This window comes from Rana temporaria, chromosome 11 (genome assembly GCF_905171775.1).
Source record: "Rana temporaria chromosome 11, aRanTem1.1, whole genome shotgun sequence".
Taxonomy (NCBI): domain Eukaryota; kingdom Metazoa; phylum Chordata; class Amphibia; order Anura; family Ranidae; genus Rana; species Rana temporaria.
The window spans coordinates 102,330,155-102,354,929 of NC_053499.1; the positions used below are offsets into that span (position 1 = coordinate 102,330,155).

The 24,775-nt window shown below is 45.8% G+C and overlaps 2 protein-coding genes across 2 annotated transcripts in view; one reads left to right on the plus strand and one right to left on the minus strand.

Annotated features, from left to right (window-relative positions):
- RASGRP2 (RAS guanyl releasing protein 2) overlaps positions 1–24,775 on the minus strand; it is a 1,313,980-nt gene that overhangs the window by 530,408 nt on the left and 758,797 nt on the right. The window lies entirely within an intron of this gene.
- Positions 16,437–20,845, plus strand: LOC120916896. Its single transcript, XM_040327843.1, has 2 exons — positions 16,437–18,632; positions 19,361–20,845. The coding sequence occupies exons 1-2, from the start codon at positions 16,913–16,915 to the stop codon at positions 20,179–20,181; spliced, it is 2,541 nt and encodes an 846-aa protein (XP_040183777.1). The 5' UTR covers positions 16,437–16,912; the 3' UTR covers positions 20,182–20,845.

The following is a 24,775-nucleotide window of genomic DNA, read 5'->3' on the forward strand; positions in this document are numbered from 1 at the left end:
AATTGGAGCACAACAAAGAGCCACGTGCAAAGTATTGCATCAAACATTGTTATTAACCTCCTGGGCGGTGTTCCCGAGTCTGACTCGGGGTGAGATTTTTGGGCAAGGATCGGTAACCCCGAGTCAGACTCGGGCTCGCCTCGCTGGATGTACAGGGAGTTTTACTTACCTTGTCCCTGGATCCAGCGATGCCACCGCGCTGTGTGAGCGAGCAGGACCTCGCTCGATTCACACAGTGCCTCCGTGTGACGCCGATCTCCGTTCCCTGTGACGTTACGACGCACGGGGACGGAGAACGGCGCCAAATTCAAAAAAGTAAACAAACACTATACATACAGTATACTGTAATCTTATAGATTACAGTACTGTATGTAAAAAAAACACACCCCCCTTGTCCCTAGTGGTCTGTCCAGTGCCCTGCATGTCATTTTATATAATAAAAACGTTTCTTTCTCCCTGCAAACTGTAGATTGTCCATAGCAACCAAAAGTGTCCCTTTATGTCAAAAATAGTTTTAGATCAGCTAAAAAACAGCGATAATAAATTATAATCACTTGCAGAATTGTGCGATAGCGATTTGTGGGGAAATTCGTCATAAAAAAAAAAAATAATGACAGCAACAATTCTGCAACTGAGCAAATTTCAGTGATTTTGATTTGATTACATTATTGAATAATTTTTATTATAATTATATTATTATTTGTTATAATTATTTATAATTATTTATTATATTATAATTTATAATTTTGTTTTTAAAAAAATGTCATACCCGGGATGCCTATTAGAAGCTTGTTTGGTCAGATTTAAGTGAGTTATTTCTAAAAATGACAGACCTACAATATAAAACGCCAAATTTCCTTGCAAATAATGGTACCGCTTTCAGCATGTTTTTTCTGAAAGAATCATACCGCCAGGGAGGTTAAGCGCCCCTGTTAAACAGGGGCAGAAAATGTTGTCCTTAGGCACAACACAACACTGCAACCTCTCCCAATAACTGTAATTGGAGTGCAACAAAGAGCCACGTGCAAAGTATTGCATCAAAAATTGTTATTAGAGTGTTCATGCGCGCGGCGCGGAGGACGGTCATGAGCTGATCGAGCTCCGCACAGCCGCGGCCCTTCTAGCTATAATCAGCACCTGAGCGGGCGGATCGGACCCTGGCCAGCACACCCCACTACTGGGACCCGGACCATGCAGCGGAGGACCGCCGGCAACAAATTCAATCAGCGCCGACCCTCACAGCATTCCCACAAGACGCGCTCTCAGGCCCAGCAGCAATCTCCCCAGCCTAAGATGGCGCCGGGCAGGGGAGACACTACACGTGGCGGCTCCCGGGACAGGCCGGAGGATCGAGCGGAGGAGGGGAGGGGGAGACGCGGAGCGGGACACTCTGCAGATAAGGGCAAAATCGCCCTGGGGACAGATACAGCCTGGCCATACAGCTGGAGGAGGGGATGGCTCTCCCTTGCATCAGGCCCCCCTACGTGTGATGGCGCTGGGTGGCAAGGTAGCGCTGACAGGCGGAGGCCTAGACTCAGAGACTGACACTCATGGCCCTGGCAATATAATGTCCATCCAGGCTGAAGTACATAGAGACCCCTTCTCTTCACAGTCACAAGTTGAGACCCCCTCCCCATGCTCTGACCTGGGCCTAGGGCCTCACCATCCCACCTTGCCTGGTTCCCCTGATGGAGCACCACTGCTGTTTACCTCATCCCCAGCCTCGTCCACAGACAGACAAATGGCTGAATTAGCTGAGATCACATTCAGCCAGGGAAGCTCCGCGCTCCTGATGTCCCCTGCCCATGCCCCTGCCCCTGCTTCCTCAAATTCTGGAGACACCGTGCTTCTGGCCAGATTCTCAGCCCAAGCATGTACAATGATTACTTCTGGGATAAAGTCTGATTTCCAAAATATTGGAGCACGGCTGGACAGCATTGAAACCAAAATGGACGGCACGGTTAGACGCGTTAATCAAAACTCCAAAATGATCATGTCCTTACAGGACCAATTGGATGACGCTAACGCAAAGATTGAAGATTTGGAGAATAGATCTCGCAGGTACAATTTCCGGGTGAGGGGCCTCCCAGAAACGGTCCTGAACCTGGAGGAGACAGTCCATGCCTTGATGACACAGTTAATCCCGGACGTTTCTCCCCACCAGCTAGAACTCGATAGAGTGCATCGCGCTTTAACGGCCCCCAGGCCGGACGGCCTGCCACGGGATGTTATAGTCAAGCCACACTACTACAGGATTAAGGAGAAAGTGATGCTGGAGGCCAGGCAGCTGGGCAACATAACTGTTATGGAACACCCGGCCCAAATTTTTGCGGACATTTCGCAATCCACGATCCAGAAGAAAAGAGCGCTTAAACCCCTCTTGAATCATCTTATTAATCGTCATATCAAGTATCGCTGGTCTTTTCCATTCAGGCTCTCGTTCTCCTATAAAGGCAGATCCTACTCTTTCAATTCGTTTCAATCTGGAGAAGCATTACTCCAAGAATTGGGACTGATCACTATGGATCCCCAGGCTCCCACCAGTGCCCCGGGGGGTGGAGACAGGCCTGTGTCCCCCCTATGGTCCCAGCAGGGCCGCTCCAGGGCCAGAAGGCCCCCTCCGAATACTTGATGATTGGACATAGTCCGTGCCTACCTCTTTACCTAACTATTCCCCTGCTGTGCCCCCTCACAGATTTCCGGGGCTGACCCCTCCAGAAGTGGGGGTTGCAATAACGGGGACGAATAGTTCTGACGTGTCTGTTTTTGTTATGCTCATTTCGTTATGTTATCTGCATACAAGTTGCCACGAGAAGGGCCTTATTCAAAAAATTTTCTTTTTTTTTTTTCACGTTCGTTTTTTATCCTCATGGTCACTTTTGTTTCGCGTTTTAAATTTTTTCCGCTGCTACGCGATAAGACCATGTAATCAGCTTATGTGCTGAGTTGGTCCGGTCCGGACTGGAAATTAGAAATTGCTTTATACACTACGGGTGTGCGGTTGGCGGGGGTGGCTCCGCCTGCTCGTATCGGGTTGCGAGGGTGAAGGGCCGGGGTGGTAACGCATGCCACGAATAGCGAACTTGCCTCTCCTGGTTGGGCATTTTTGTTCTCTTTATGCCCATGACTACGCGGCGTTTTTCGGCGGACCCGGGGGGGGGGGGGGAGCATTTATTTCTCGCTCTCCCCTCTTCCTTCCCCTTCTTTCTATTTCGTCATTTTTTGCGCTATGGTTTATTTTGAATTTTTCCTCATTTTTGTTTTGGCAACGATCGTCTTTTGGGCGGTTTTTGTTGAACTGTAATGTACTGAACTCAGATTTACTTCTTCCATGCCTTTTCTTCTTTAACCAGACTTTTCTCTCTCCTGGACTTGTCTTCCTTTTGGTGCATTTCCATCCCGAGATCAGATTCCCCTACAAGGTCCGAGACCCTCGGGGACTGAACCCCTGTTTCTCCAGAACCGTGAGTACAGACTACCGAACCGACATGGCGAATAGGTCCCTCACTAAATACACTATCCTAACACACAATGTGCAGGGTATTAATTCCCCTACAAAACGAGCGAAGGCCTTCCAACAGTACCGCAAAATGGGGGTTGATGTTCTGCTCCTACAGGAAACGCATTTCTCAAAGACCTCGGCCCCCAGGTATTTAAACGCTAGATACACAACGGTCTTTCTATCTAATGGGCCTGATAAAAAGAGAGGGGTAGCTATATGTTTCGCCAAAAAGGTCCCATTCACGCCCGCCACCGTCATTAGAGATAAGGAGGGTAGATACATCATGGTAGTGGGGAAAATCAACGAGAGCGAGGTCACTTTCCTATCGTATTATGCCCCTAATGTGGGTCAATTGGCTTTCTTTCGCTCTATGCTGGAGGTCATAATGCCCCACGTGGCGGGCCATGTGATCCTCGGCGGGGATAGTAATACTTCTCTTGATCGGGTTCTAGATAGATCTAATCCCGGGAAAGCAATACTGAAACATGCTACTAGACGAAGCGGAGCAATGGCGCGTCTTCTACATAGCTATGATCTGGTAGACGTGTGGAGAGACGCCCACTCTACTGATAGGGATTTCACGTTCTATTCCCATGTGCATAAGACATATTCACGCATAGATCATGTGTTCACGTTCTCTCCCCTGCTTTCATTTGTTTCGTCTGCTACGATAATCCCCATGTCTTGGTCGGATCACTCTTCGGTACAAATTGTGTTGACTGACCTCTGGGCAAAGTCAGGCCCACCATTGTGGCGTTTGAACGAGTCTTTACTGAATGACCCTGCCTTCAAAAAAGAAATTGAGCGAGCCATGAAACAGTTTTTTGAGGAAAACTCCTCGTCGGTCTCCTCTCCGGTGACACTGTGGGCGGCCCATAAGGCTACCATGCGGGGAGCGCTTATACAGCTTTCCTCTAAGGTTAAGAGGGAGCGTGAACACACGATTCGGCAGCAGGAAGATGAATTGCGTCGGGTAATGCGTGAACAGAAGTCTAACCCACACCTCGATTTTAGAACCCAAATAGACGAGGCGCGTACGGCTCTGAATCTGAGCCTTACTACAAAGGCGGAGAAATATCTTAGGTGGTCACACCATAGATTTTATTCTTTGGGCGATAAGCCGAATAAACTACTGGCGAGAAGGTTGACCCCTAGGCCGTTTAACCCCCGCTCTTCCCAAACAGAGACTGAAGAATGGCCAGGTTACCCAGAATCCCCACAAGATCCTCCAAGAGTTTGCCGATTTCTATTCTAAACTGTACGAATCTCCGGGGGACTTTAGCAGGACTCAGGCAGAGGCTTTTTTGGGTAATCTTTCTATCCCCAAGTTATCTAGCGACCACGTGGAATTGATGGAGGCAGAATTCACAACTGAGGAAATTGTGGCGGCCATTAAGTCTCTGAACCCTTCTAAATCACCGTGCCCGGACGGGTTCACGGGCCACTACTACCGTAAATATGCGGAAATCCTAGCTCCGCATTTATGTGCCCTCTTCAATGGTTTACGCGGAGGCTCCCCCCTCGCGCCACATGAGAATAGGGCGTTGTAACGGCTACCCAAGTTGTGTGAGGGTCTCAGCCGTTGGGGACGCCCTTTTCCCTGGCAAGCTGCGATAGGCAAGTACCGCCGGTATATCCCATCGAACGCCCTTCCAAGAAACGAGACGTGCTACGTTTGCAGAGTCAAGCAGACTGACTTTATTTGGCATATTTCACCTGCTTATATCTGCTTACAACTGTACAGAAACAAATGACACTTCCCCCCCCCAGGGGGGACTTCAATACACACACTTTGAAACAATGACACTCCCTTGAGCCAATCAGTCGCTAGCCGTTTTGGCTCCTTAACTTGATCAGACAATAGAATTCAATTAACCTTTAAAACAATTATCACTCACACATAATCCCATCAGCAGACACCTCACAGGAGGCTGTTACCTCCACAAAAGAGTTCATTAGCTATGCGAAGAGTACATTAGCATTCAGCAGTGAAAGAGACTCTTTGTCCAGTTAACCCTTTGAGCTCAGAATACAATGCGGTACATCCAATTGTGACAAGCCATGCAGTTCCTTGTAGTCCCCCTGCATGAAGATTATCGATGTCCCGGCAGCAGGCATATGTCCGTTACACTACTCCCCTTTTGTGGAACACTCCGGCAGACCCGGATTGATCCTTTTCGGATCAACTTGGGGATGTCCGGTCTGCTGTTAGGGTAAAAGTTCCGTTTGCCTGGACAGTCCGTCGGCCTTCCCATTGGCTTACCAGGTCGGTAGCTGATGGTGACGGTGAAGAATAGAATTCAATTCTGGAACAGTCACTTGCTTTGCTCTCTCAATGGCTCCCAAAACCTGTTGCTGATGCTCTTGGGACAGATACGGCACCACCTGGATGCAAATCCCATTTAATCTTTTGACAATTTCCGCCTGTTTGTGCATTTCAATGTTCAAGCCACGGGACATCTCATAATACATGACATAGTGTCGTTGCATCTCTGATTTCTCACTGGCCAACTTGTCACATTCCCATTTTAGACTGTGATATTGTGCCGGATCTACAGTACATGTCGGGGAAGGTAGTCTTACCCGGGTTCTCAGCAGCAAGCGGGTTGATTCCAGCAACGCGGGTGGTGACGGGACAAGCAGCAGCAGGTGTAGGTAAATAAGCCGAAGTCAGAGGGCCAATGTCGTTGCCCAGCACCACCTCGGCAGGTAGGTTGTCCATGATACCAACTGTGGTCTTTCCTGACCCGGCTCCCCAGTCTAAGTGCACCCGGGTGGTGGGTACGCGAAATACAGCACCCCCTGCGACCCAGACGGCAACTGTGCGAGTGGACACGTTCTCTGGCTTTACCAGATGTTTTTGAATCAGAGTGATAGTAGTCCCGGAATCTCTTAGGCCTTGTGATATTTGTCCATTCACTCGTACCTCCTGACGGTGATGCTGACGGTTATCCGGAGAGGCCGCTTGTATTGGGTCTGCCTCATACCAAATTCCCAGACATTCCTCAGGGCCCCCCTCGGTCTCCAGGCAGTGGGCCGCAGAGGGACGTGATGGAGTGACCTCTGTGTTGGGTGTTGTGCGTCTACAATTGTTATTGGTAGCTCTCAAAGGGCAATAACGAGCAATATGTCCCGTGTCGCTGCAGTGATGGCACGTCACCCTAGGCGAATCCCGGGGGTAGTTGCTAGGCCCCTGAGGATGTGGTGGGACTGGAGCCCGAAACTCTGGGCGTGGGGTGACGGTTGGAGTATGCGGTTCTACCTTATGAGCCAGCCGTGTAGTACCCTGGCTTACTTTCCTTGTTTCCGCGTACTCATCTGCTAGCCGAGCCGCCTCGTTTAAGTTAGCGGGACGGCGATCTCGTACCCAGTCTTGTATGTCTGCGGCCAGGTCTTGGAAGAAATGTTCCATTAGGAACAGCTGCAATACTTCCTCCCCGGTGTTGGCCTTGCACCCTTGGACCCAAAGGGATGCCACCCTTTGTAACTGGTTGGCCCATTCCATGTGGGAGTCCACAGCCATCTTCTTGGACTCCCGGAAGCGCCGGCGGTAGGCTTCTGGCGTTACGGCATATCGGGTTAGCAGCGCCTTTTTAACTTGCTGATATTGTAAAATATCCTCTGGAGCGAGAGCCCGAAAGGCTTCATTGGCTTTGCCCGACAATTTCCCCGACAAAATAGTGACCCATTGGTCTGGTGGTACCTGATGTAGTGAGCACTGCCTCTCAAAGTCCGCCAAATATCCATCGATTTCCTCCTCACTTTCTACAAAAGCTTTAAATGCAGTGAATGGTATTTTCTTTCCTGTAGCAGCAGGTGGGGGGGTAGGAACTGCAGGTGTAATGGGCTGTCTCGCTCTTACCAGTTCCAGTTCTTGTCCCCTCTTCGTTTGTATCTCTTCCCTTGCTTCCCGAAACAGCTGGTTGATTAGTTCCACGGACGTTTCTGGATACAAGGATAATCTCCGCTGTACAATCCCAGTAATTACATCTTCTTTGCTGACCGGTGCAAGGGGCTCAGTTCCTTCCATGGATCCATCCATTTCGTCCAGCTCCAGCAGTTCAGCTATCGGCTCCCTCCGTGGTCTGTTGCTGGCGCTCCTACCACGACTCTCTAATAAATCTTTCAGTGTGGATCTTTTCAGCCTGGCGTACTGCGACTCCATTCAGCACTTGCTCTTTGGATAAAAGGACCATCCTACCGCTGCCAACCAATGTAACGGCTACCCAAGTTGTGTGAGGGTCTCAGCCGTTGGGGACGTCCTTTTCCCTGGCAAGCTGCGATATGCAAGTACCGCCGGTATATCCCATTGAACGCCCTTCCAAGAAACGAGACGTGCTACGTTTGCAGAGTCAAGCAGACTGACTTTATTTGGCATATTTCACCTGCTTATATCTGCTTACAACTGTACAGAAACAAATGACACTTCCCCCCCCCCCCAGGGGGGACTTCAATACACACACTTTGAAACAATGACACTCCCTTGAGCCAATCAGTCGCTAGCCGTTTTGGCTCCTTAACTTGATCAGACAATAGAATTCAATTAACCTTTAAAACAATTATCACTCACACATAATCCCATCAGCAGACACCTCACAGGAGGCTGTTACCTCCACAAAAGAGTTCATTAGCTATGCGAAGAGTACATTAGCATTCAGCAGTGAAAGAGACTCTTTGTCCAGTTAACCCTTTGAGCTCAGAATACAATGCGGTACATCCAATTGTGACAAGCCATGCAGTTCCTTGTAGTCCCCCTGCATGAAGATTATCGATGTCCCGGCAGCAGGCATATGTCCGTTACAGGCGTTTATACATGTAATCCCTAAGCCCAACAAGGACCATAGCGATTGCTCAAACTACCGCCCGATCTCGCTGATCAATGTCAACCTTAAGCTCCTGACGAAAATATTGACCACCCGAGTGAACTCATTCTTAGCACGATACATACACCCTGACCAAGTGGGATTTGTACCCCATAGACAGGCCCCAGACCAGACTAGAAGAATCATAGACATCATATCTGCGCTAAACTCGGGCTGGGATGGGGGAGGACAGAGAGGAGCTTTACTACTAGGGCTAGATCTGCAGAAGGCGTTCGACTCACTATCCTGGGATTACCTTTTTTTTATTTTAGAGAGATATGGGTTTGGGTCACATTTTCTGATGACACTTAGAACAATGTACAACGCTCCCATTGCCAACTTGGTGGTCAGGGGCTATAAGTCTCAAGACATCCCTATACATAGAGGTACCCGACAAGGCTGCCCACTGTCCCCAGTGTTGTTTATCTTGGCTTTGGAGCCCTTGGCGACCAAGATTAGAGCACATCCGGACATATTGGGGGTCTGTTGTGGGGGACGGGAGCATAAGTGTGCGCTGTTCGCGGACGACATACTGATGCTCCTCTCCTCTCCGGTTACCTCCTTGCCAATCCTGAAGGGGGTACTGGGACATTTTGCGACGTTTACGGGTTTGCGGGTAAATCATTCCAAATCCCAGGCTCTCGGCGTCTCCCCGAGGCCCCACATAGTCCGAGCCTTGCGAGGTCAGTACACTTTTAGATGGCAAGAGGAAGCCCTCCCTTACCTGGGTATTTATTTAACACCTACTCTTACTACACTATATAGGAAGAACTATCCCCCCCTGTTCCGCAAGTTATTAGAGGACCTTCAGAGGTGGTCAACTAAACCCCCGTCATGGTTCGGTAGGCTGTATTCGGTCAAGATGATCATCTTGCCTAAGGTGTTGTACCTATTCAGAACTCTCCCATTAGCTGTTGTGAGTGCGGATCTTAGGAAGTTTCAGGCCAAACTACTCGATTACATATGGGACCATAAGAGGCCTAGGGTGAACAGGAAAACATTATACACACCCAAATCGGGAGGAGGATTAAGTATGCCGGACCTTCTTAAGTATTACCACTCAGCCCAGTTGGCTCAGCTGATCCGTTTTCACACGGGTCGATCCAAACCGCTTTGGATGGGATTGGAGTCTTCCCTGATTCCAGACAGAGAGATCAGCCACCTGATGTGGCTGAGGGGACGAGATAGGCCGTCTGTGATGTGTCCGTCTCTGTCATTCTCCCTGAGCCTCTGGGATCGCCTAGCAAAAACATATCGATTTAAATCGCCACACACCCCGATGGCTTCAATATTCCACAACCCCGTGTTCACCCCGGGTCTCCGGCCCCAGGACTTTAATTGGTGGATCAATAAGGGTCTACTGAGGATAGCAGATTTATGCGACCACAAGGGGGCTTTGTCAAAATCGGTTCTACAGGAGAGGTATGATCTTCCAAAAGCTGAATACTTTCGATACGCTCAGATTGCTCACTTTTTGGGGACTTTGAACCGCACTTCGGACCTCTCCACATCAACGGCTATGGAACAACTTTGTAGAACCTTTGACAAACACTCCGGTCACATATCAATAATCTACAGCTTGTTGTCCTCTAATACTCAAAAGTTGGTTTATATGCAAAAGTGGGAACAGGATCTTGGCACGGCGCTTGAAATGGCGGAATGGAGCAAGCTGGTACAGGGGGCGTCTAGATCCTATATTAACACCTCTTTATTTGAGGCCAATTACAAAGTGTTGTTACGGTGGTACATGGTCCCTGCGCGAATAGCCACCTTTGTCCCAGGGGCGTCTCCGCGGTGCTTTAGAGGGTGCAATGAGGACGGCTCCATGTACCACACTTGGTGGATATGTCAAAAGGTGAGACGATTCTGGATACGCACCTACAATTTTATCTATTCTATAACCCAGGTGAACCTCGTTAAGTCGCCTCTGCATGCACTGCTGGGACGCCCGGTGGAGGGTACGTCAAAGTACTTGAGAAAACTGATAGCTTTTATTTTTGTGGCAGCTAGAATTTCCATCGCCAAGTCATGGAGATCCCCCACTGTCCCTTTTTACCTCTTGAAGTCTAAGTTGTCATGGATTATGGTGAACGAGAGGTTGTCAGCCATTCTGAATGACAAAGTCAAGGTTTTTGATAAGGTGTGGGATCCCTGGATCACTTACCTCACAAATGTACACTGATCCAACTCAATGCTGGTGGATGGGGATGCTCCATCCCTCCCTTTTTTCTTTCTCTCGCTCTCCTTTCCTTTCTCCTCTTCTATCCTTTTTCCTCCTCTTCTTCCTTCCTCTCTGCTTTACTACTGATATGTTACCAATTCAGAGGTAGTGGGCTGGGGTATGTTGGCCCTTTGGGCCTGGATAGCGCCACAACTGGGTGATCCCGGGCGAAGTTGACGATTATCTCTGTTAAGAGATGGTTCTGGGGGGAACGCTTATGGATACTGGATACTAGATATGTAACTGTTATGTGTAAATATGCAATAATCTGTATTGGATTGATGGCCCCCCAGATGTGGACTGTGGGTGCATATCTTCCCTCCCCCCACTCCTAATTTTCTTTGTATACCCCTCTCCCTGATTTTTTTCTCTTTGAAAACTTAATAAAAATATTGGAAATAAAAATTGTTATTAGGCGCCCCTGTTAAACAGGGGCAGAAAAATTGGGCCTTAAGGTTCGTACACACGGTCGGACATCCAACAAAATTTCCCTTGGATTTTTGACTTAATTGATTTGTCCGATCACACCCATAGCATACACACACTCGGACTTTTTTGGCAACCAACACGAACGTAGTGACGTTTTAACGTACTGCCACGCAATTCAAAGAGGAAGTTAAATTTTCATAGGTCACGCGTTGCGTTCCATCAGCTACTATATAGTTAGTTGACGTTTCGTGTGAGTGCTTTCCCGATTTCCATTTCCGTGCCTTTTTGGTCGTTACTTTGCGTGCGTTCGCTCGATAACGATATGTTGCGGAATCCAGCGAGAGAACGGGCTGTTTATGGGCTTGGAGTTCTGGCTATTGCTCAAGCCCGGACCAGGACCAGGAAGAGGAGGACTGTTTGGACCAAAAATTGGTTGCTTCAGCGGGACCAATTTTCCCATATGTCATTGCTCAGGGAGCTGCAAGAAAACAATCCGAATGATTTTCGGAACTATCTTCGGATGTCAGATGCCTGCTTCCAGCGTCTTCTAAACTTGCTGTCCCCATATATTAGCAAGAAGGACACCTGTATGAGACCTGCTATTCCTGCAGAGCAACGGCTCATAGCCACTTTGCGTTATTTGGCCACAGGAAGAAGTCTCCAGGACATCAAGTTCACCACTGGGATCTCTCCCCATGCTCTGGGACACATAATTCCGGACACTTGCTGTGCCATTATTTAAGTCCTGCAGAAGGACTATATTCGGGTAAGTTATTTTCTTTGTTTTCACATTTGATACACTTCATGATTTCTCTAAAATATTTTATTTGTACTTTGTCTTATTTGTATATATTATGTTATTGTCTACCCTCTGGTGTGTCAATCACAAAAACCCAAGTCGGTTGCAACCTGATCCTTCATTGGTTCACCATATTGGTCCCATGGAAAAGGAGAGAGTTCTTAACACTTGCCAAACTTTAAGCATTCAACATTATCTCCCCAAAATGTATTTAATCTGCCACCAGAGAGAGTCAGGAAGCATATTAGTAGCTCTGCTTGTTAATTTGTATTCAACAAATGTTTGGATATATTTTAGTGTTCTCTTGCCCCTATAATGTATGTGTTAAAATTGCTGCTAATATTTTGTGCTCAAGTATTAACAAATTTTTCTTTGCTTGACTCCACAGTTTCCTTCAAACCCTGAGGAATGGCAGGATGTTGCGGCCCAGTTTGCCAATCAGTGGAATTTTCCCAACTGTGGGGGTGCCATTGATGGCAAACATGTCCGAATTGTTCCTCCACCGGCCTCAGGCTCTTATTTTTATAATTATAAGGGCTTTAACAGCATAGTTCTGCTTGCTATTGTTTCTGCCAATTATGAGTTTTTATATGTTGATGTCGGTATGAATGGTCGTCATTCTGATGGAGGTGTCATGGCTCATACCGAATTCTATCAGCGTCTTACGTCTGGCACCTTACATTTGCCACCTGCGCAGGACAACGTGGAGGGCCTCAACTTTGTTTTTGTGGCAGATGAGGCGTTTGCTCTTGGCGAACATCTTTTGAAGCCCTTTCCAATGAGGAACCTCACCCCTAAGCAACGGATCTATAACTATAGACTATCTCGTGCCAGAAGGGTGGTTGAAAACGCCTTTGGCATTTTGTCCTGTCGTTTTCGGCTTTTTCTGACTGCCATTCACTTGGCGGAATACAAAATTAATCATGTGGTGTTGTGCTGCTGCATCCTCCATAATTTTCTACGGAGGAATGCTGCTAACTACATTGGTTCCGGCCATACTGATGACCCCTCAGGTGGACGGCCAGCTGAAGACGCAGTGATGCCAGCCCTGCAACTAACTAGACCTGCTGTCTCCTCCCAGAATGCCCGTCTGGTGTGGGAGCAATATATGGACTATTTTGTGGGTAGAGGGGCAGTGCCTTGGCAGCAAGATCTCCTGTAGTTTTTTGAGAAGCTTTCTCATGTTCCTTTTGAAAACCCAAATTTCAATTTCAAGATGCTGTTATCTGTGTTTATTAATATTTTTTTACTGATTTCTGAAATGTTGCTGTGATTAGCATTAAATATTTTGAACCAAGCAAATGTTGAATTAGCCTTTCTAAATTTTGAAACAGCTATGTGTAGTATTATTATGCCTTTTGGTTCTGCTACACCCCTTTTCCACTAATACACTATCACTTTCCCAAGACAAATATGCAAATATACTGTTAGTAGTGATCAGATAAATAAGAAGCCACAAATTTTTAGAAAAAATATAATTGTTCAATCCTGCACAATCCAATGTCACTTTTTGGCAGTTTACAAAATACAAAACATTGGTAGTTCAGGAATAACACAATTGTGTATGTTTTTTTAAACGCTAAACATGCATCTTTTAAAACCCAGCCCTAGACATTGCCAAGTGTTTTGAGAAGAAATTTAAACATTTTCAGCTTTCTTCACGCACCAAATTCAAATTTACTAATGTAAATGTCTGTCCAGATGCACTTTTGTTCATTCTGTGTTCCATTTTTGGGTGGGGCAAAAAGGCATGCACAGTGGTCTCCATGCGCTCCGTGGGTTCTGGTTGGCTGTAGCTCACAACATGTAGTCATCCTTATCACCGGAAACGGACTACCATGTTGTGAGCTAGAGCCGACCGGAACCATAATGGAGTGCATGTCAAACACTGTGCCTGCATCTTTGTCGCATACAAAAATGCACACCAAAATGAATGGAACTGCGTCTGATGTGAACTGACCCTTAGCACAGTCTCTCAACTCTCCTTCTCCTGGTGCAATCCCAGGGTCAGAATGACAAGTTGTTCCACTTTTGTCCTCGATACATTGGGCATTTTTGTATGTGCATTTTTGTCTGATTTTAAGGTCTAGCCCTTAAAAAATAACAAAATTACATTTGTAGGCACCAGGAGAAGAAGAGTGGATAAACACTCAGCTGAGACCCAGAAATCACACATAAAGATTGTCATTTTGTGGTAATGACCAACCAATTAAAGTATTGTATTGGCGAAAAAAGTCACATGGTCAAAAATGTGCGTAGTGCAAAGAGAAGTAGTGCAAATTCTTTGAATTCTCACAAACTGAGCATGTGCAAACAAGGCTAATTGCAAATATTTCCAGGATAAAACAATGAACACGAGGGAACATTTGAAATTAGAAATGTACGATAGAAAACAACTAAAATTTTGCTAACAGGTCGTAATAATCCCTGATTCGTCTCTGAACACCAGTGGCAGCCTCCTTGAGATTTTCCAGCTCTGTCATTGCCTGCAGCATATCAGCACTGATCCGACCAATAGTGCATCCTGGTAGTTGGTGGCCTTGGAAGAAGAAAAAAAATTTGAATGGGTTTGATGGTCAAGTGACTGAGGCAATCCAAAATAAATAAAAATAAACAATCTGGTCTATTTTCATGAAATACTTACCTAAACCTAGACACTCAATTAGTCCTAACAACCTTTTTCATCTTCATAATACACCTACACTACTAGTGAATGTACACACTACAGATAATACTCTGTAAATCTTGGGCCAGGTGCATATCCATGTGTTTTCACATGCATCTACCTAAACACCACTGCCACCTCTCCCTTCTACATGCTCAAATGTTGAATACACTAAATAATTTGCTATTGTGGTGTAGGCGTGTGTGGTGTGGACATCGAAACAAGAAACAGGTGTTGATTTTGCAAGGCACATGTTCCAAAAACTTACTGGGGCAAACAACAACCTCCGAAGGCTCATCTTGCATTTCTTGCACTCCTTCACACTCAGCATATCTGGTGTCTGGGGATGTGCTGTCGACTGGTGGCTCTTTGCTGGGTCCGGCACTATCCTCCAAATCCTGCAAAGGTTGGTGCTGAGCACACTCACAATCCTCTAAAATGAAAGAATAAATCTATGAATCCTCGCCAAAATTATATTAACATAATCACATGTGCTGCTTTTAAAGTACACCAACCTTGCCCTGGTGAACCAGTTTGCTCCACACTAGTGCACTACACTATGCATTATTAAAATAAACGCAATGCTAGGGAACAGGAGTATGATGTCATTAAAAATGTGTGAATACATGTCTATATATTGGCCACATTAAACAACTCAGGCAGATGACACCCATCACTCTTGTTTCCTATGGCAATATGGTTTATATGATGTGAAATCTACCAGGTGTGACTCTGCGTGACTCTGATCCCCAGGGCCTCTCCTCTACCCATGTCTACCCTGCAAATGTGTCATTAATGGTCAGTGATGAGCCACGCATCTAACATAAAGTGTAATGTACCCCTTAAGTTCTGCCCTGAGCCCATGGCCTTTGTCCTACCTATAAACACCCCTGTCACTGACAAAAGCACATTAGGATTTTTATTAACTTACGTTTTGGGGCAGATTTTGGGCATGTTGTCTCCCCTGTTGGAGCCCGGCCAAGGGAAGCCTCCCTTTGTCCCCTGTGGTGTCTTTCTCTGTGCCTTTGTCCTGTGGAAAACATTAGAATACAGTATATTAAGGATTTGACAAAAGTAGCCAAGACATAAGAAAAACTTTACAATTATAATGAACTGCTTGTAAACTTGCATTAACTTCTTCTGTAGGCCCCACCAGAAAAAAAACACATTAAATTTCATCCATCTATAAGGTACAGACAAATAATTCTCTAATTACATGTACTTACTTCTTTTGATAATGGTGCGGTGAATGGCTTCAAAATTTTCTTGCTCTCTGTGCTTCAAATCTGACCATCGTTTGCGGATTTGGTCTTTCGTTCGTTGGACACCATAATCTCCTTCCAATACCGCGATGACCTTCTCCAGAACCCAGTCTTTATGGCTGTTGGGCCTATCATAATTTTCGAGTTTACAATCGTAATTGTACTTCTCAAAGATGCGAACCATCTCCACCATCTCCCCCTTGCTCATGGGGGTGGCCTTGTGTTTTCTATAAACGCCTCCTGTGCTGTCACGCAGCTTTTACTGTCTAGCAGTTATTACATGTTATGTTATTTGGTATGATCCTTACCCCCCTGCTGTTCTGACTAGTTTGGTTGCTCCCACCCACCATTTCCTGCTCTAAACCCCATCTTTGCTTAGTTGCTTGAAAAGTCTGCAGAGTGTGAGAGCTGTGTAACTTCATTGGAAATTTACCTATGGAAAAGCCTCTATGTTTATATCCTTGTTACCTTGAAGCATAAAGAAGCATTGGAAAACACCTCTGGAGTCTTTATTCATTGAGTAAGCTGTCTGTTAAAGTCATCATTCAACCTGCTGCATACATCCTTACAGACTGGGTCTACAAGAAGCTTGTCACAGGTACAACCGATGCTGATACAGAACAGTAAATTTCCAGTAAATTTCCAGAAGAATCCATCACACAGCTATCTCTGCAGCTTCAGAAACGTGAGTAACCACGTGTGTGTGTGTGAAGAACAAACATCCTAACACAGGATACCATCTGCAGGCTGTGCACTGAGAGTTAGGCCTGTGTGTGACTGCTGCAGCCACCATTACTCTGTGTATGAAGCCAGCCTTCTACTGAATGCTCCATAACTGTTCACTGCCAGGGACTTTTGCCTTTATTGGAGAGCAATAAGTACCTTTTGAACTGCTCAAAGACTGTATCATAGCTTCATCAAGTCCCTAGGATTTATCATTGTCAAGCTGTTTTGGTTGTGAATCCAATACCTGAATCTACTGAAATAACTGTGTATTCTTGCCTGTATAAAGTGATAGTGAGCTGAGCCATCCAGTCTGAAACAGTTGCAGCACTAGATGTCACAAATATCCAGCTCCTCAGTTCAATCTGCCTAATATCAGAAGTCACTACAGAGCTCAGCTCTGGCAGATTTGTAACAAGACACCAAAACTACAGCACTTGTCATTATGTATGACAGAGATCCCACAGTCACCTGCATTTAATCAAGATAAAGCAGACTCCTTACTTCATTCTGCTCGTCCCGCTAGAGGCCCTCATCCATCCTTGAAGGCAAGAGAGGTTTATGAAGCAAGTAAGGAAGAAACATCTAGTAACCTGACTGCATTATGGCATAAGACTTTAAGTTGTATAAATACCGCTAATGAAACTAGCAACAATCCTGAGCAATTGAACACTGCTCTCTCAAGGGTTAAGAAGGCATTTGAGAATTATGAAAGACTTTCTGAAAAGTTCTATTCCCTATTGTCACATTCCAGCATGGAGGAAGCCGCAGTGGAATTAAAGGACTTTACTTCTACTGACCAGCAGAGGCATAGCACATATCTTGAAGCAAAGGCACAGATAGAAGGTAGATTAGCACAGCTACATGAAACTACATCCTGTAAATCTGCTTCTTCCAGACACTCAGGAAAATCTTCTAGATCCACCCGCTCCTATCATAAATCCTCTTCTAAGTCACTGCGGTCCTGCTCTGTAAGGTCAACACTGAGCGACCAAATACTCAAAGCTCGCCAGAAGGTCGCAGCAGCCCAGGTTCAAGCCGCCTGCTCTGAAAGAGAAGCAGCCATCAAAGCTCAGCTAGAAATCCTTCAGAAGAGTAAAGAAAAGGAAGTAGCATTGGCGGAATTATCTGTCTTGGAACAAGCCCTATTGGAAGAAGAAGGAGCAGCTTGTCCCAGCTTGGCTGCTTGTCAAGACCCCATTGAAAGGACCCTACAGTTCGTCTTAAGCCAGAACCACGACATTACAGTCCCACCTACAGTTGGAGACTTTTCTCATAATCATCCAGCATGTGGACCAGAAGGCAACGTGTCACAAAATCAAGCTGGTCAACTAGACACACCTGCTAACAGAGACACTCCGCAACTACCGCATGTCACAAAATCAAGTGAGTCAACCTACGCGGCTCACGTGCCACCGCAACTCTATGCGAATAGAGATTACAAGGGTACGGTAAAAGACTACAGGATGAACTCTATGACCCCTGTGATACAGTTCTCTTCAACTTCAAATGCTCAGAGACCTTCAGACGCCGGACCCTTACCCAGATTGAACCCATCTGCAACACTTTTCGCTCCACCAACCAGCCAACTTCAGATACCAACCATGGCTCAAGTCGGCGCACCATCAGTATCCCCGGTGGCTATAAAAACTGAAAGCATCAACGCTACGGAGCTCAGCAAGAGTATGGCTTTACAAGAATTGATCACAACTGGACTGTATAAATTTGATGACCGCCCAGAGAACTACAGGAGTTGGAGATCTACATTTAAGGCGGTAATCAAGAGCTTGCCCGTTGAACCTCAAGCAGAACTCGATTTACTAATAAGGTATTCGGGGCGACAATCTTCAGAACAAGTAAAGAGACTTAAATCTGTTTACATCTATAACTTTAACGCAGGCCTTGATGCTGCCTGGGAACGTCTAGATCAAGACTATGGGAGTCCCGAAGTCATTGAATCTGCCTTATTCCAGAGACTAAACGACTTTCCTAAGATCTCTGTTAAGGACAATCATAAGCTTAGAGAGTTAGACGACCTCCTTCATGAACTTGAAATTGCTAAGCTAGATCCTAGTTTACCAGGTCTTAGCTATTTAGACACTGCTCAGGGCGTGAATCCTATTGTAGCAAGGTTGCCTAGTTATCTTCAGGGAAAGTGGACTAGTGTAGGATCAAAATATAAGTATGAACATCATGTTTCCTTCCCTCCCTTTTCTTATTTTGCAGAGTTTGTGCGGAAGGTTGCAAAATCCAAGAATGACCCAAGCTTCTTCTATCCAGATACAACCACCACTCCTTTAACCACTTCAAGGGGTATTGCCACCAACAGTATGTTCAAGGATTTAAAGTATCCTATTGCCGTGAGGAAGACAGAGGTAGCATCCAACGTCTTGGCTACAGGCATTAAGGCAAGCAATCTCAATCAACAGTGTCCTATCCATAATGCCCCACATTCTCTCTCCAAATGCCGTGCATTTAAGGATAAGCCTATTGAAGAACGCAAGTCATTTCTCAAAGAGCATAATATCTGTTTCAAGTGTTGTGCATCCTCCGATCATTTAGCAAGAGACTGTAAGATCACCATCAGATGTTCTCTGTGTAACAGTGCCAAACATGTGGACGCTCTTCATTCAGACCTGTTCAAAAGGAAACCTTCACCCGGCAGCAACCCCAAGCCTACATCAGATGATGGCGGGGAGAGAACTGAGCAACATGCCAACCCCGTAACAACAAGGTGTACAGAGGTATGTGGAGAAGGGCTTCATAGCAAGTCTTGTAGCAAGATATGTCTTGTAAGGGTTTTTCCTGAAGGATGCCCACAAAATACCATAAAAATGTATAAAATGTATGCCATACTCGACGATCAGAGCAATCGCTCATTGGCTACACTAGTGTAGGATCAAAATATAAGTATGAACATCATGTTTCCTTCCCTCCCTTTTCTTATTTTGCAGAGTTTGTGCGGAAGGTTGCAAAATCCAAGAATGACCCAAGCTTCTTCTATCCAGATACAACCACCACTCCTTTAACCACTTCAAGGGGTATTGCCACCAACAGTATGTTCAAGGATTTAAAGTATCCTATTGCCGTGAGGAAGACAGAGGTAGCATCCAACGTCTTGGCTACAGGCATTAAGGCAAGCAATCTCAATCAACAGTGTCCTATCCATAATGCCCCACATTCTCTCTCCAAATGCCGTGCATTTAAGGATAAGCCTATTGAAGAACGCAAGTCATTTCTCAAAGAGCATAATATCTGTTTCAAGTGTTGTGCATCCTCCGATCATTTAGCAAGAGACTGTAAGATCACCATCAGATGTTCTCTGTGTAACAGTGCCAAACATGTGGACGCTCTTCATTCAGACCTGTTCAAAAGGAAACCTTCACCCGGCAGCAACCCCACGCCTACATCAGATGATGGCGGGGAGAGAACTGAGCAACATGCCAACCCCGTAACAACAAGGTGTACAGAGGTATGTGGAGAAGGGCTTCATAGCAAGTCTTGTAGCAAGATATGTCTTGTAAGGGTTTTTCCTGAAGGATGCCCACAAAATACCATAAAAATGTATGCCATACTCGACGATCAGAGCAATCGCTCATTGGCCAGTCCAGAATTCTTTGACCTATTCAACATTCATGGAGAGGCCTGGTCCTATACCTTGCAGACATGTGTCCCGGAAAGATCAATACTTCTGGAAGAAGAGCCCATGGCTTCATAGTGGCATCAGAATATGAGGACATAGAGTTTCCTCTTCCAACTCTAATCGAATGTGATCAGCTACCGAACAACAGAGAAGAAATCCCCACACCAGAGGCTGCACATCATTACCCCCATTTAAGCCACATTGCTGACTACATTCCACCACTTAACAAGGATGTTAAGATCTTGATTCTACTAGGCAGAGACGTTCCTAGAGTCCATAAAATAAGAGAGTTATGTAACGGTCCAGACGATGTTCCTCAGGCCCAGAAACTTGATCTTGGATGGGTGATAATAAGAGAAGTCTGTTTAGACCAATCTCACAAGCTCTTGGATGTAGCTTCCTACAAAACCAATGTTGCCTATCGGTCGATGAAATGTCCATTGCATCATTATGTGAAGGAAAGACTTGATTTTAAAAACAAAGTTCCATATCAAGCACTCCAAGGTATAAACTGCAAGCTCACTTCTCAGAAGGACCTTGGCGATTCAGTGTACCAGACTACTTGCGATGACAACAAGATTGCCCCTTCAGTCGAAGATAAGCAGTTCATCAAGATTATGGATGAAGAGTTCTTCAAGGACAATTCCAACAGTTGGGTAGCTCCATTACCCTTCCAAGTACCAAGGCTTACTATCCCTAACAATCGAGGACAAGCTTTAACCAGATTTGCTGCACTTAAGAAGACTCTCTGTAACAAACCTGAGATGCAAGAGCATTTTCTAGCATTTATGCAGAAGATTTTAGATAACCTTCACGCTGAACCAGCACCAGACCTGTTGCCCAAATGGGAGAAATGGAGAAACTCCATGAAAGTATTGAAAGAACTTAATATCCCACGCTGCTATTCACCCACTTCAACTTCAAGTAGTCTGAGGAAAGAGATTCACGTCTTTTGCGATGCATCTACCGAGGCTATAGCGGCTGTGGCTTATCTCAAGATCATAGATCCCTCCGGGACATCCTATGTCGGTTTTCTACTAGGAAGAGACAAGTTAGCTCCAAAACCTGCTCACACTATTCCAAGATTAGAACCCTAGCTGTCGAAGTGGCAGAATTCCTGCAAAATGAAATGGACTCTGAAATTGACAGCAAGGTCGTACTTGGCTACATATGCAACAGCGTAAGGAGGTTCTATGTGTACGTGGCTAACAGGGTAGAACGAATAAGAAAAGTCAGTAGACCTGAACAATTGAACTATGTCCCAACTGGTTTGAATCCCGCAGACATTGCAACGAGGTCAGTGCCAGCAGGTGTCCTCACGCAAACCATTTGGTTTTCAGGACCCAAGTTTTTATCGGACCAGTCTTCTACAAACTCAAAAGAAGATATCGATTTCCACCTGGTGGATCCAGATACTGATCCAGAAATCCGCCCTGAAGTGATAACATTGAGTTCCAACATCTGCTCAAGAAGAAACTTGGAAGCAAGACGCTTTGAACGTTTCTCTTCTTGGAAAAGATTGGTGAAGACTATAGCAAGATTGAGTCATATTGCCCAGACTTTCCGCAAGCCAAATCAGACATCATCTTGTCATGGATGGCGCACTTGCAAGGAGTCACCCAATGCGTTGGAGTATGAGAACGCAGAATTATTCATCATACGTCTTGTGCAAGAAGAAGTCTTTGCAGAAGAGATTAAATGCTTGAGAGGCAATAGACCAGTCTCAAAGAGTAGCCCACTACTCAAACTGAACCCAATAATCAACTCAAGACCGTTGACTGCCGTATCTACTTACCCAGAATTTCTGACTATCTTAACTCCAGCTACATTATTGAGCCGGAAGATTGGACAGATTCCAGCGCCAAAGGGTATCTTCGATGAAAAGGACATATATAAACGTCAGTGGAGATACGCTCAATACCTTGCAGATTGTTTCTGGGACAGATGGAGGAAGGAATACCTCACACTTCTTCAAGGACGTAAAAGGTGGCAAACCCAGAAGCCTAACTTAAAGGAAGGGGACCTGGTCCTGCTAAAAGACCAGCAAGTTCACCGAATTCAGTGGCCGGTTGGACTTATTACAAAGGCCATCACCAGTGATGATGGAAGAGTCCGAAGTGTGGAAGTCAGGATCGTTAAGGATGGGGCTTCAAAAACCTTCCTGAGACCAGTCACAGAGACAGTCCTAATAATGCCTGCTTCCAAAAATTCTGATTCAGTGTTATGTGAAGGAGCCACTTAAGACCTTTAATAAAGCTAGCTTATAGACTTGAGAAGGCTAGATAGCATGTTACTGTATGCAATGTTAATAATATGTAAAAGAAAACAGAGTATAGTGGTATCTCACGATACCAGACGGGGAGTGTGCTGTCACGCAGCTTTTACTGTCTATCAGTTATTACATGTTATGTTATTATGTTATTTGGTATGATCCTTACCCCCCTGCTGTTCTGACTAGTTTGGTTGCTCCCACCCACCATTTCCTGCTCTAAACCCCATCTTTGCTTAGTTGCTTGAAAAGTCTGCAGAGTGTGAGAGCTGTGTAACTTCATTGGAAATTTACCTATGGAAAAGCCTCTATGTTTATATCCTTGTTACCTTGAAGCATAAAGAAGCATTGGAAAACACCTCTGGAGTCTTTATTCATTGAGTAAGCTGTCTGTTAAAGTCATGATTCAACCTGCTGCATACATCCTTACAGACTGGGTCTACAAGAAGCTTGTCACAGGTACAACCGATGCTGATACAGAACACCTCCACTGCGGGGCCTATTCGTTTTCGTGGGTTCCGCCATCACGTTCTCCCTCACACATCCCAGAATGTCGCATGAAGAAAAAGGAATGTGGTCCCGCCCCAGCGTCATGACGCACGTAGAGCGAAGCTTCACGCATGCGCAGGCTATATAAATCAAGAACGAGCGCTCGATGTCACGGACGCATGCACGAACCTGGCGGAACGACTCTACGTGCAGCCGAAGGTATACGCGGAACGAAGGTAGGTGAATACATTGGGACACTAGTGGTTACTGCATGATTTAGCTTAGAGCAAACAGGTTAGGAAGTTAAAGCAAGCACTTATTGGTTGTATTGTATCCTTTATTGCAGATATCTCCTAAAAAACATGCCTAAAGCAAAGGGTGGAAAGCTGAATTCAAAAGCCTTCATCACAGCTTTTATTGAGCTGTATAGATCTCCCACATGTCTGTGGTAGGTCACCAATAAAGACTACTCAAATAAAAATAAAAGGCAGGCAGCAATTGATGAACTGGTGGCAGAAGCAAAGACTGTGTACCCCAGGGCCAACGAGACACAAATCAAAGCCAAAATTGGGAGCCTGAGGAGCACTTTTCTGAGGGAGCTCAAGAAGATTGAGAGTTCCAAAAGATCGGGAGCTGCAGCAGATGATGTGTATGTGCCCAAGCTATGGTACTTCAGCAGCCTGATGTTTTTAAAGGACCAAACTGAGCCACAAAAACATCTTTCCACACTTCCATCCGCATCAGCAGAGGCCACAGATACTGAGGCTGAACCAACTCAGGATGAGGAGGAGGAGGAGCTCAGCTTGACACAGGTATAGTATTCATGAAAATATGGGCATTCAGATATACTATGATGTTAATGTGTTGTTATGATGGCAAGAAAAAATAAATGATGCTCCTTTTTCAGACACAGGACGTTGCCAGCCAAGAAGAGGCTGGGCCCAGCAGACAGTCCACACAATGCAGAATCCCTACACTGAACCCTCCTAGGAAAAGGACCAAGAAGAGGCAACACCTAGATGATGCAACAGCCGAATTCTTGAGTAGGGCCACATCGGTCATCACCACAGCACCCGATAGTGCAGAAGGGTTTGGCTGTTTTATAGCCAATAAATTAAGGGAAATTGATGCCGATCAAAGGGAGCTATGTGAGGGGATCATGGTCCAGCTCCTTAGCAAGGCCAGGAGACGGGAGCTAACCCCTATTTCACATGTATGTGATTTAGAACACGCACCTCCAGCCAATCTACAACAGGTCTACCAACCACAGACAGCCTACCAACCCCAGACAAGCTTCCAAGCACACCCAGCCTACCCACACCAGCCAGCCTACCCACACCAGCCAACCTACCCACCCCAGCCAACCTACCCACCCCAGCAAGCCCACCCACCCCAGCAAGCCCACCCACCACAGCAAGCCAACCCACCACAGCAGCATGTGGGGTCAGTGGCCAACTCAGAGCCCAGATTTTAGGGGATACTAATTTGTCTATAAATATAATGATTTGGAACATATTGTTTCTATTATTTGAAGTTGAGTGTGTAATTTTAGGTTTGGCTTACAAAAAAATGCTAGAATAATGGCAGAAAATCTTTAGTTTTAATATATTATTGTTTTTTGTATTGTGGTGTGAGTGCTAAAAAATATAAGGCCTCAGCTGATGAGGTTTTAAGTGTGGAGAGTGTTGGTCGTGGTTCAGTTTGGTATGCAGACATATCAGCCTGTTGAAGTACCACAGCCTGGGCACAGATATGTCTGCTGCTGCTCCTCCCCATCTTTTGGAGACCACAATCTTCTTGGGCTCCTTATATTTAAGTTCATGCTCAGGTCCCCAAGTTTGGAGATTAGAACATAATTTATGTATGCCCTGGGGTACAGAGGCTTTGCCAAGTCAACCAGTTCTTCAATTG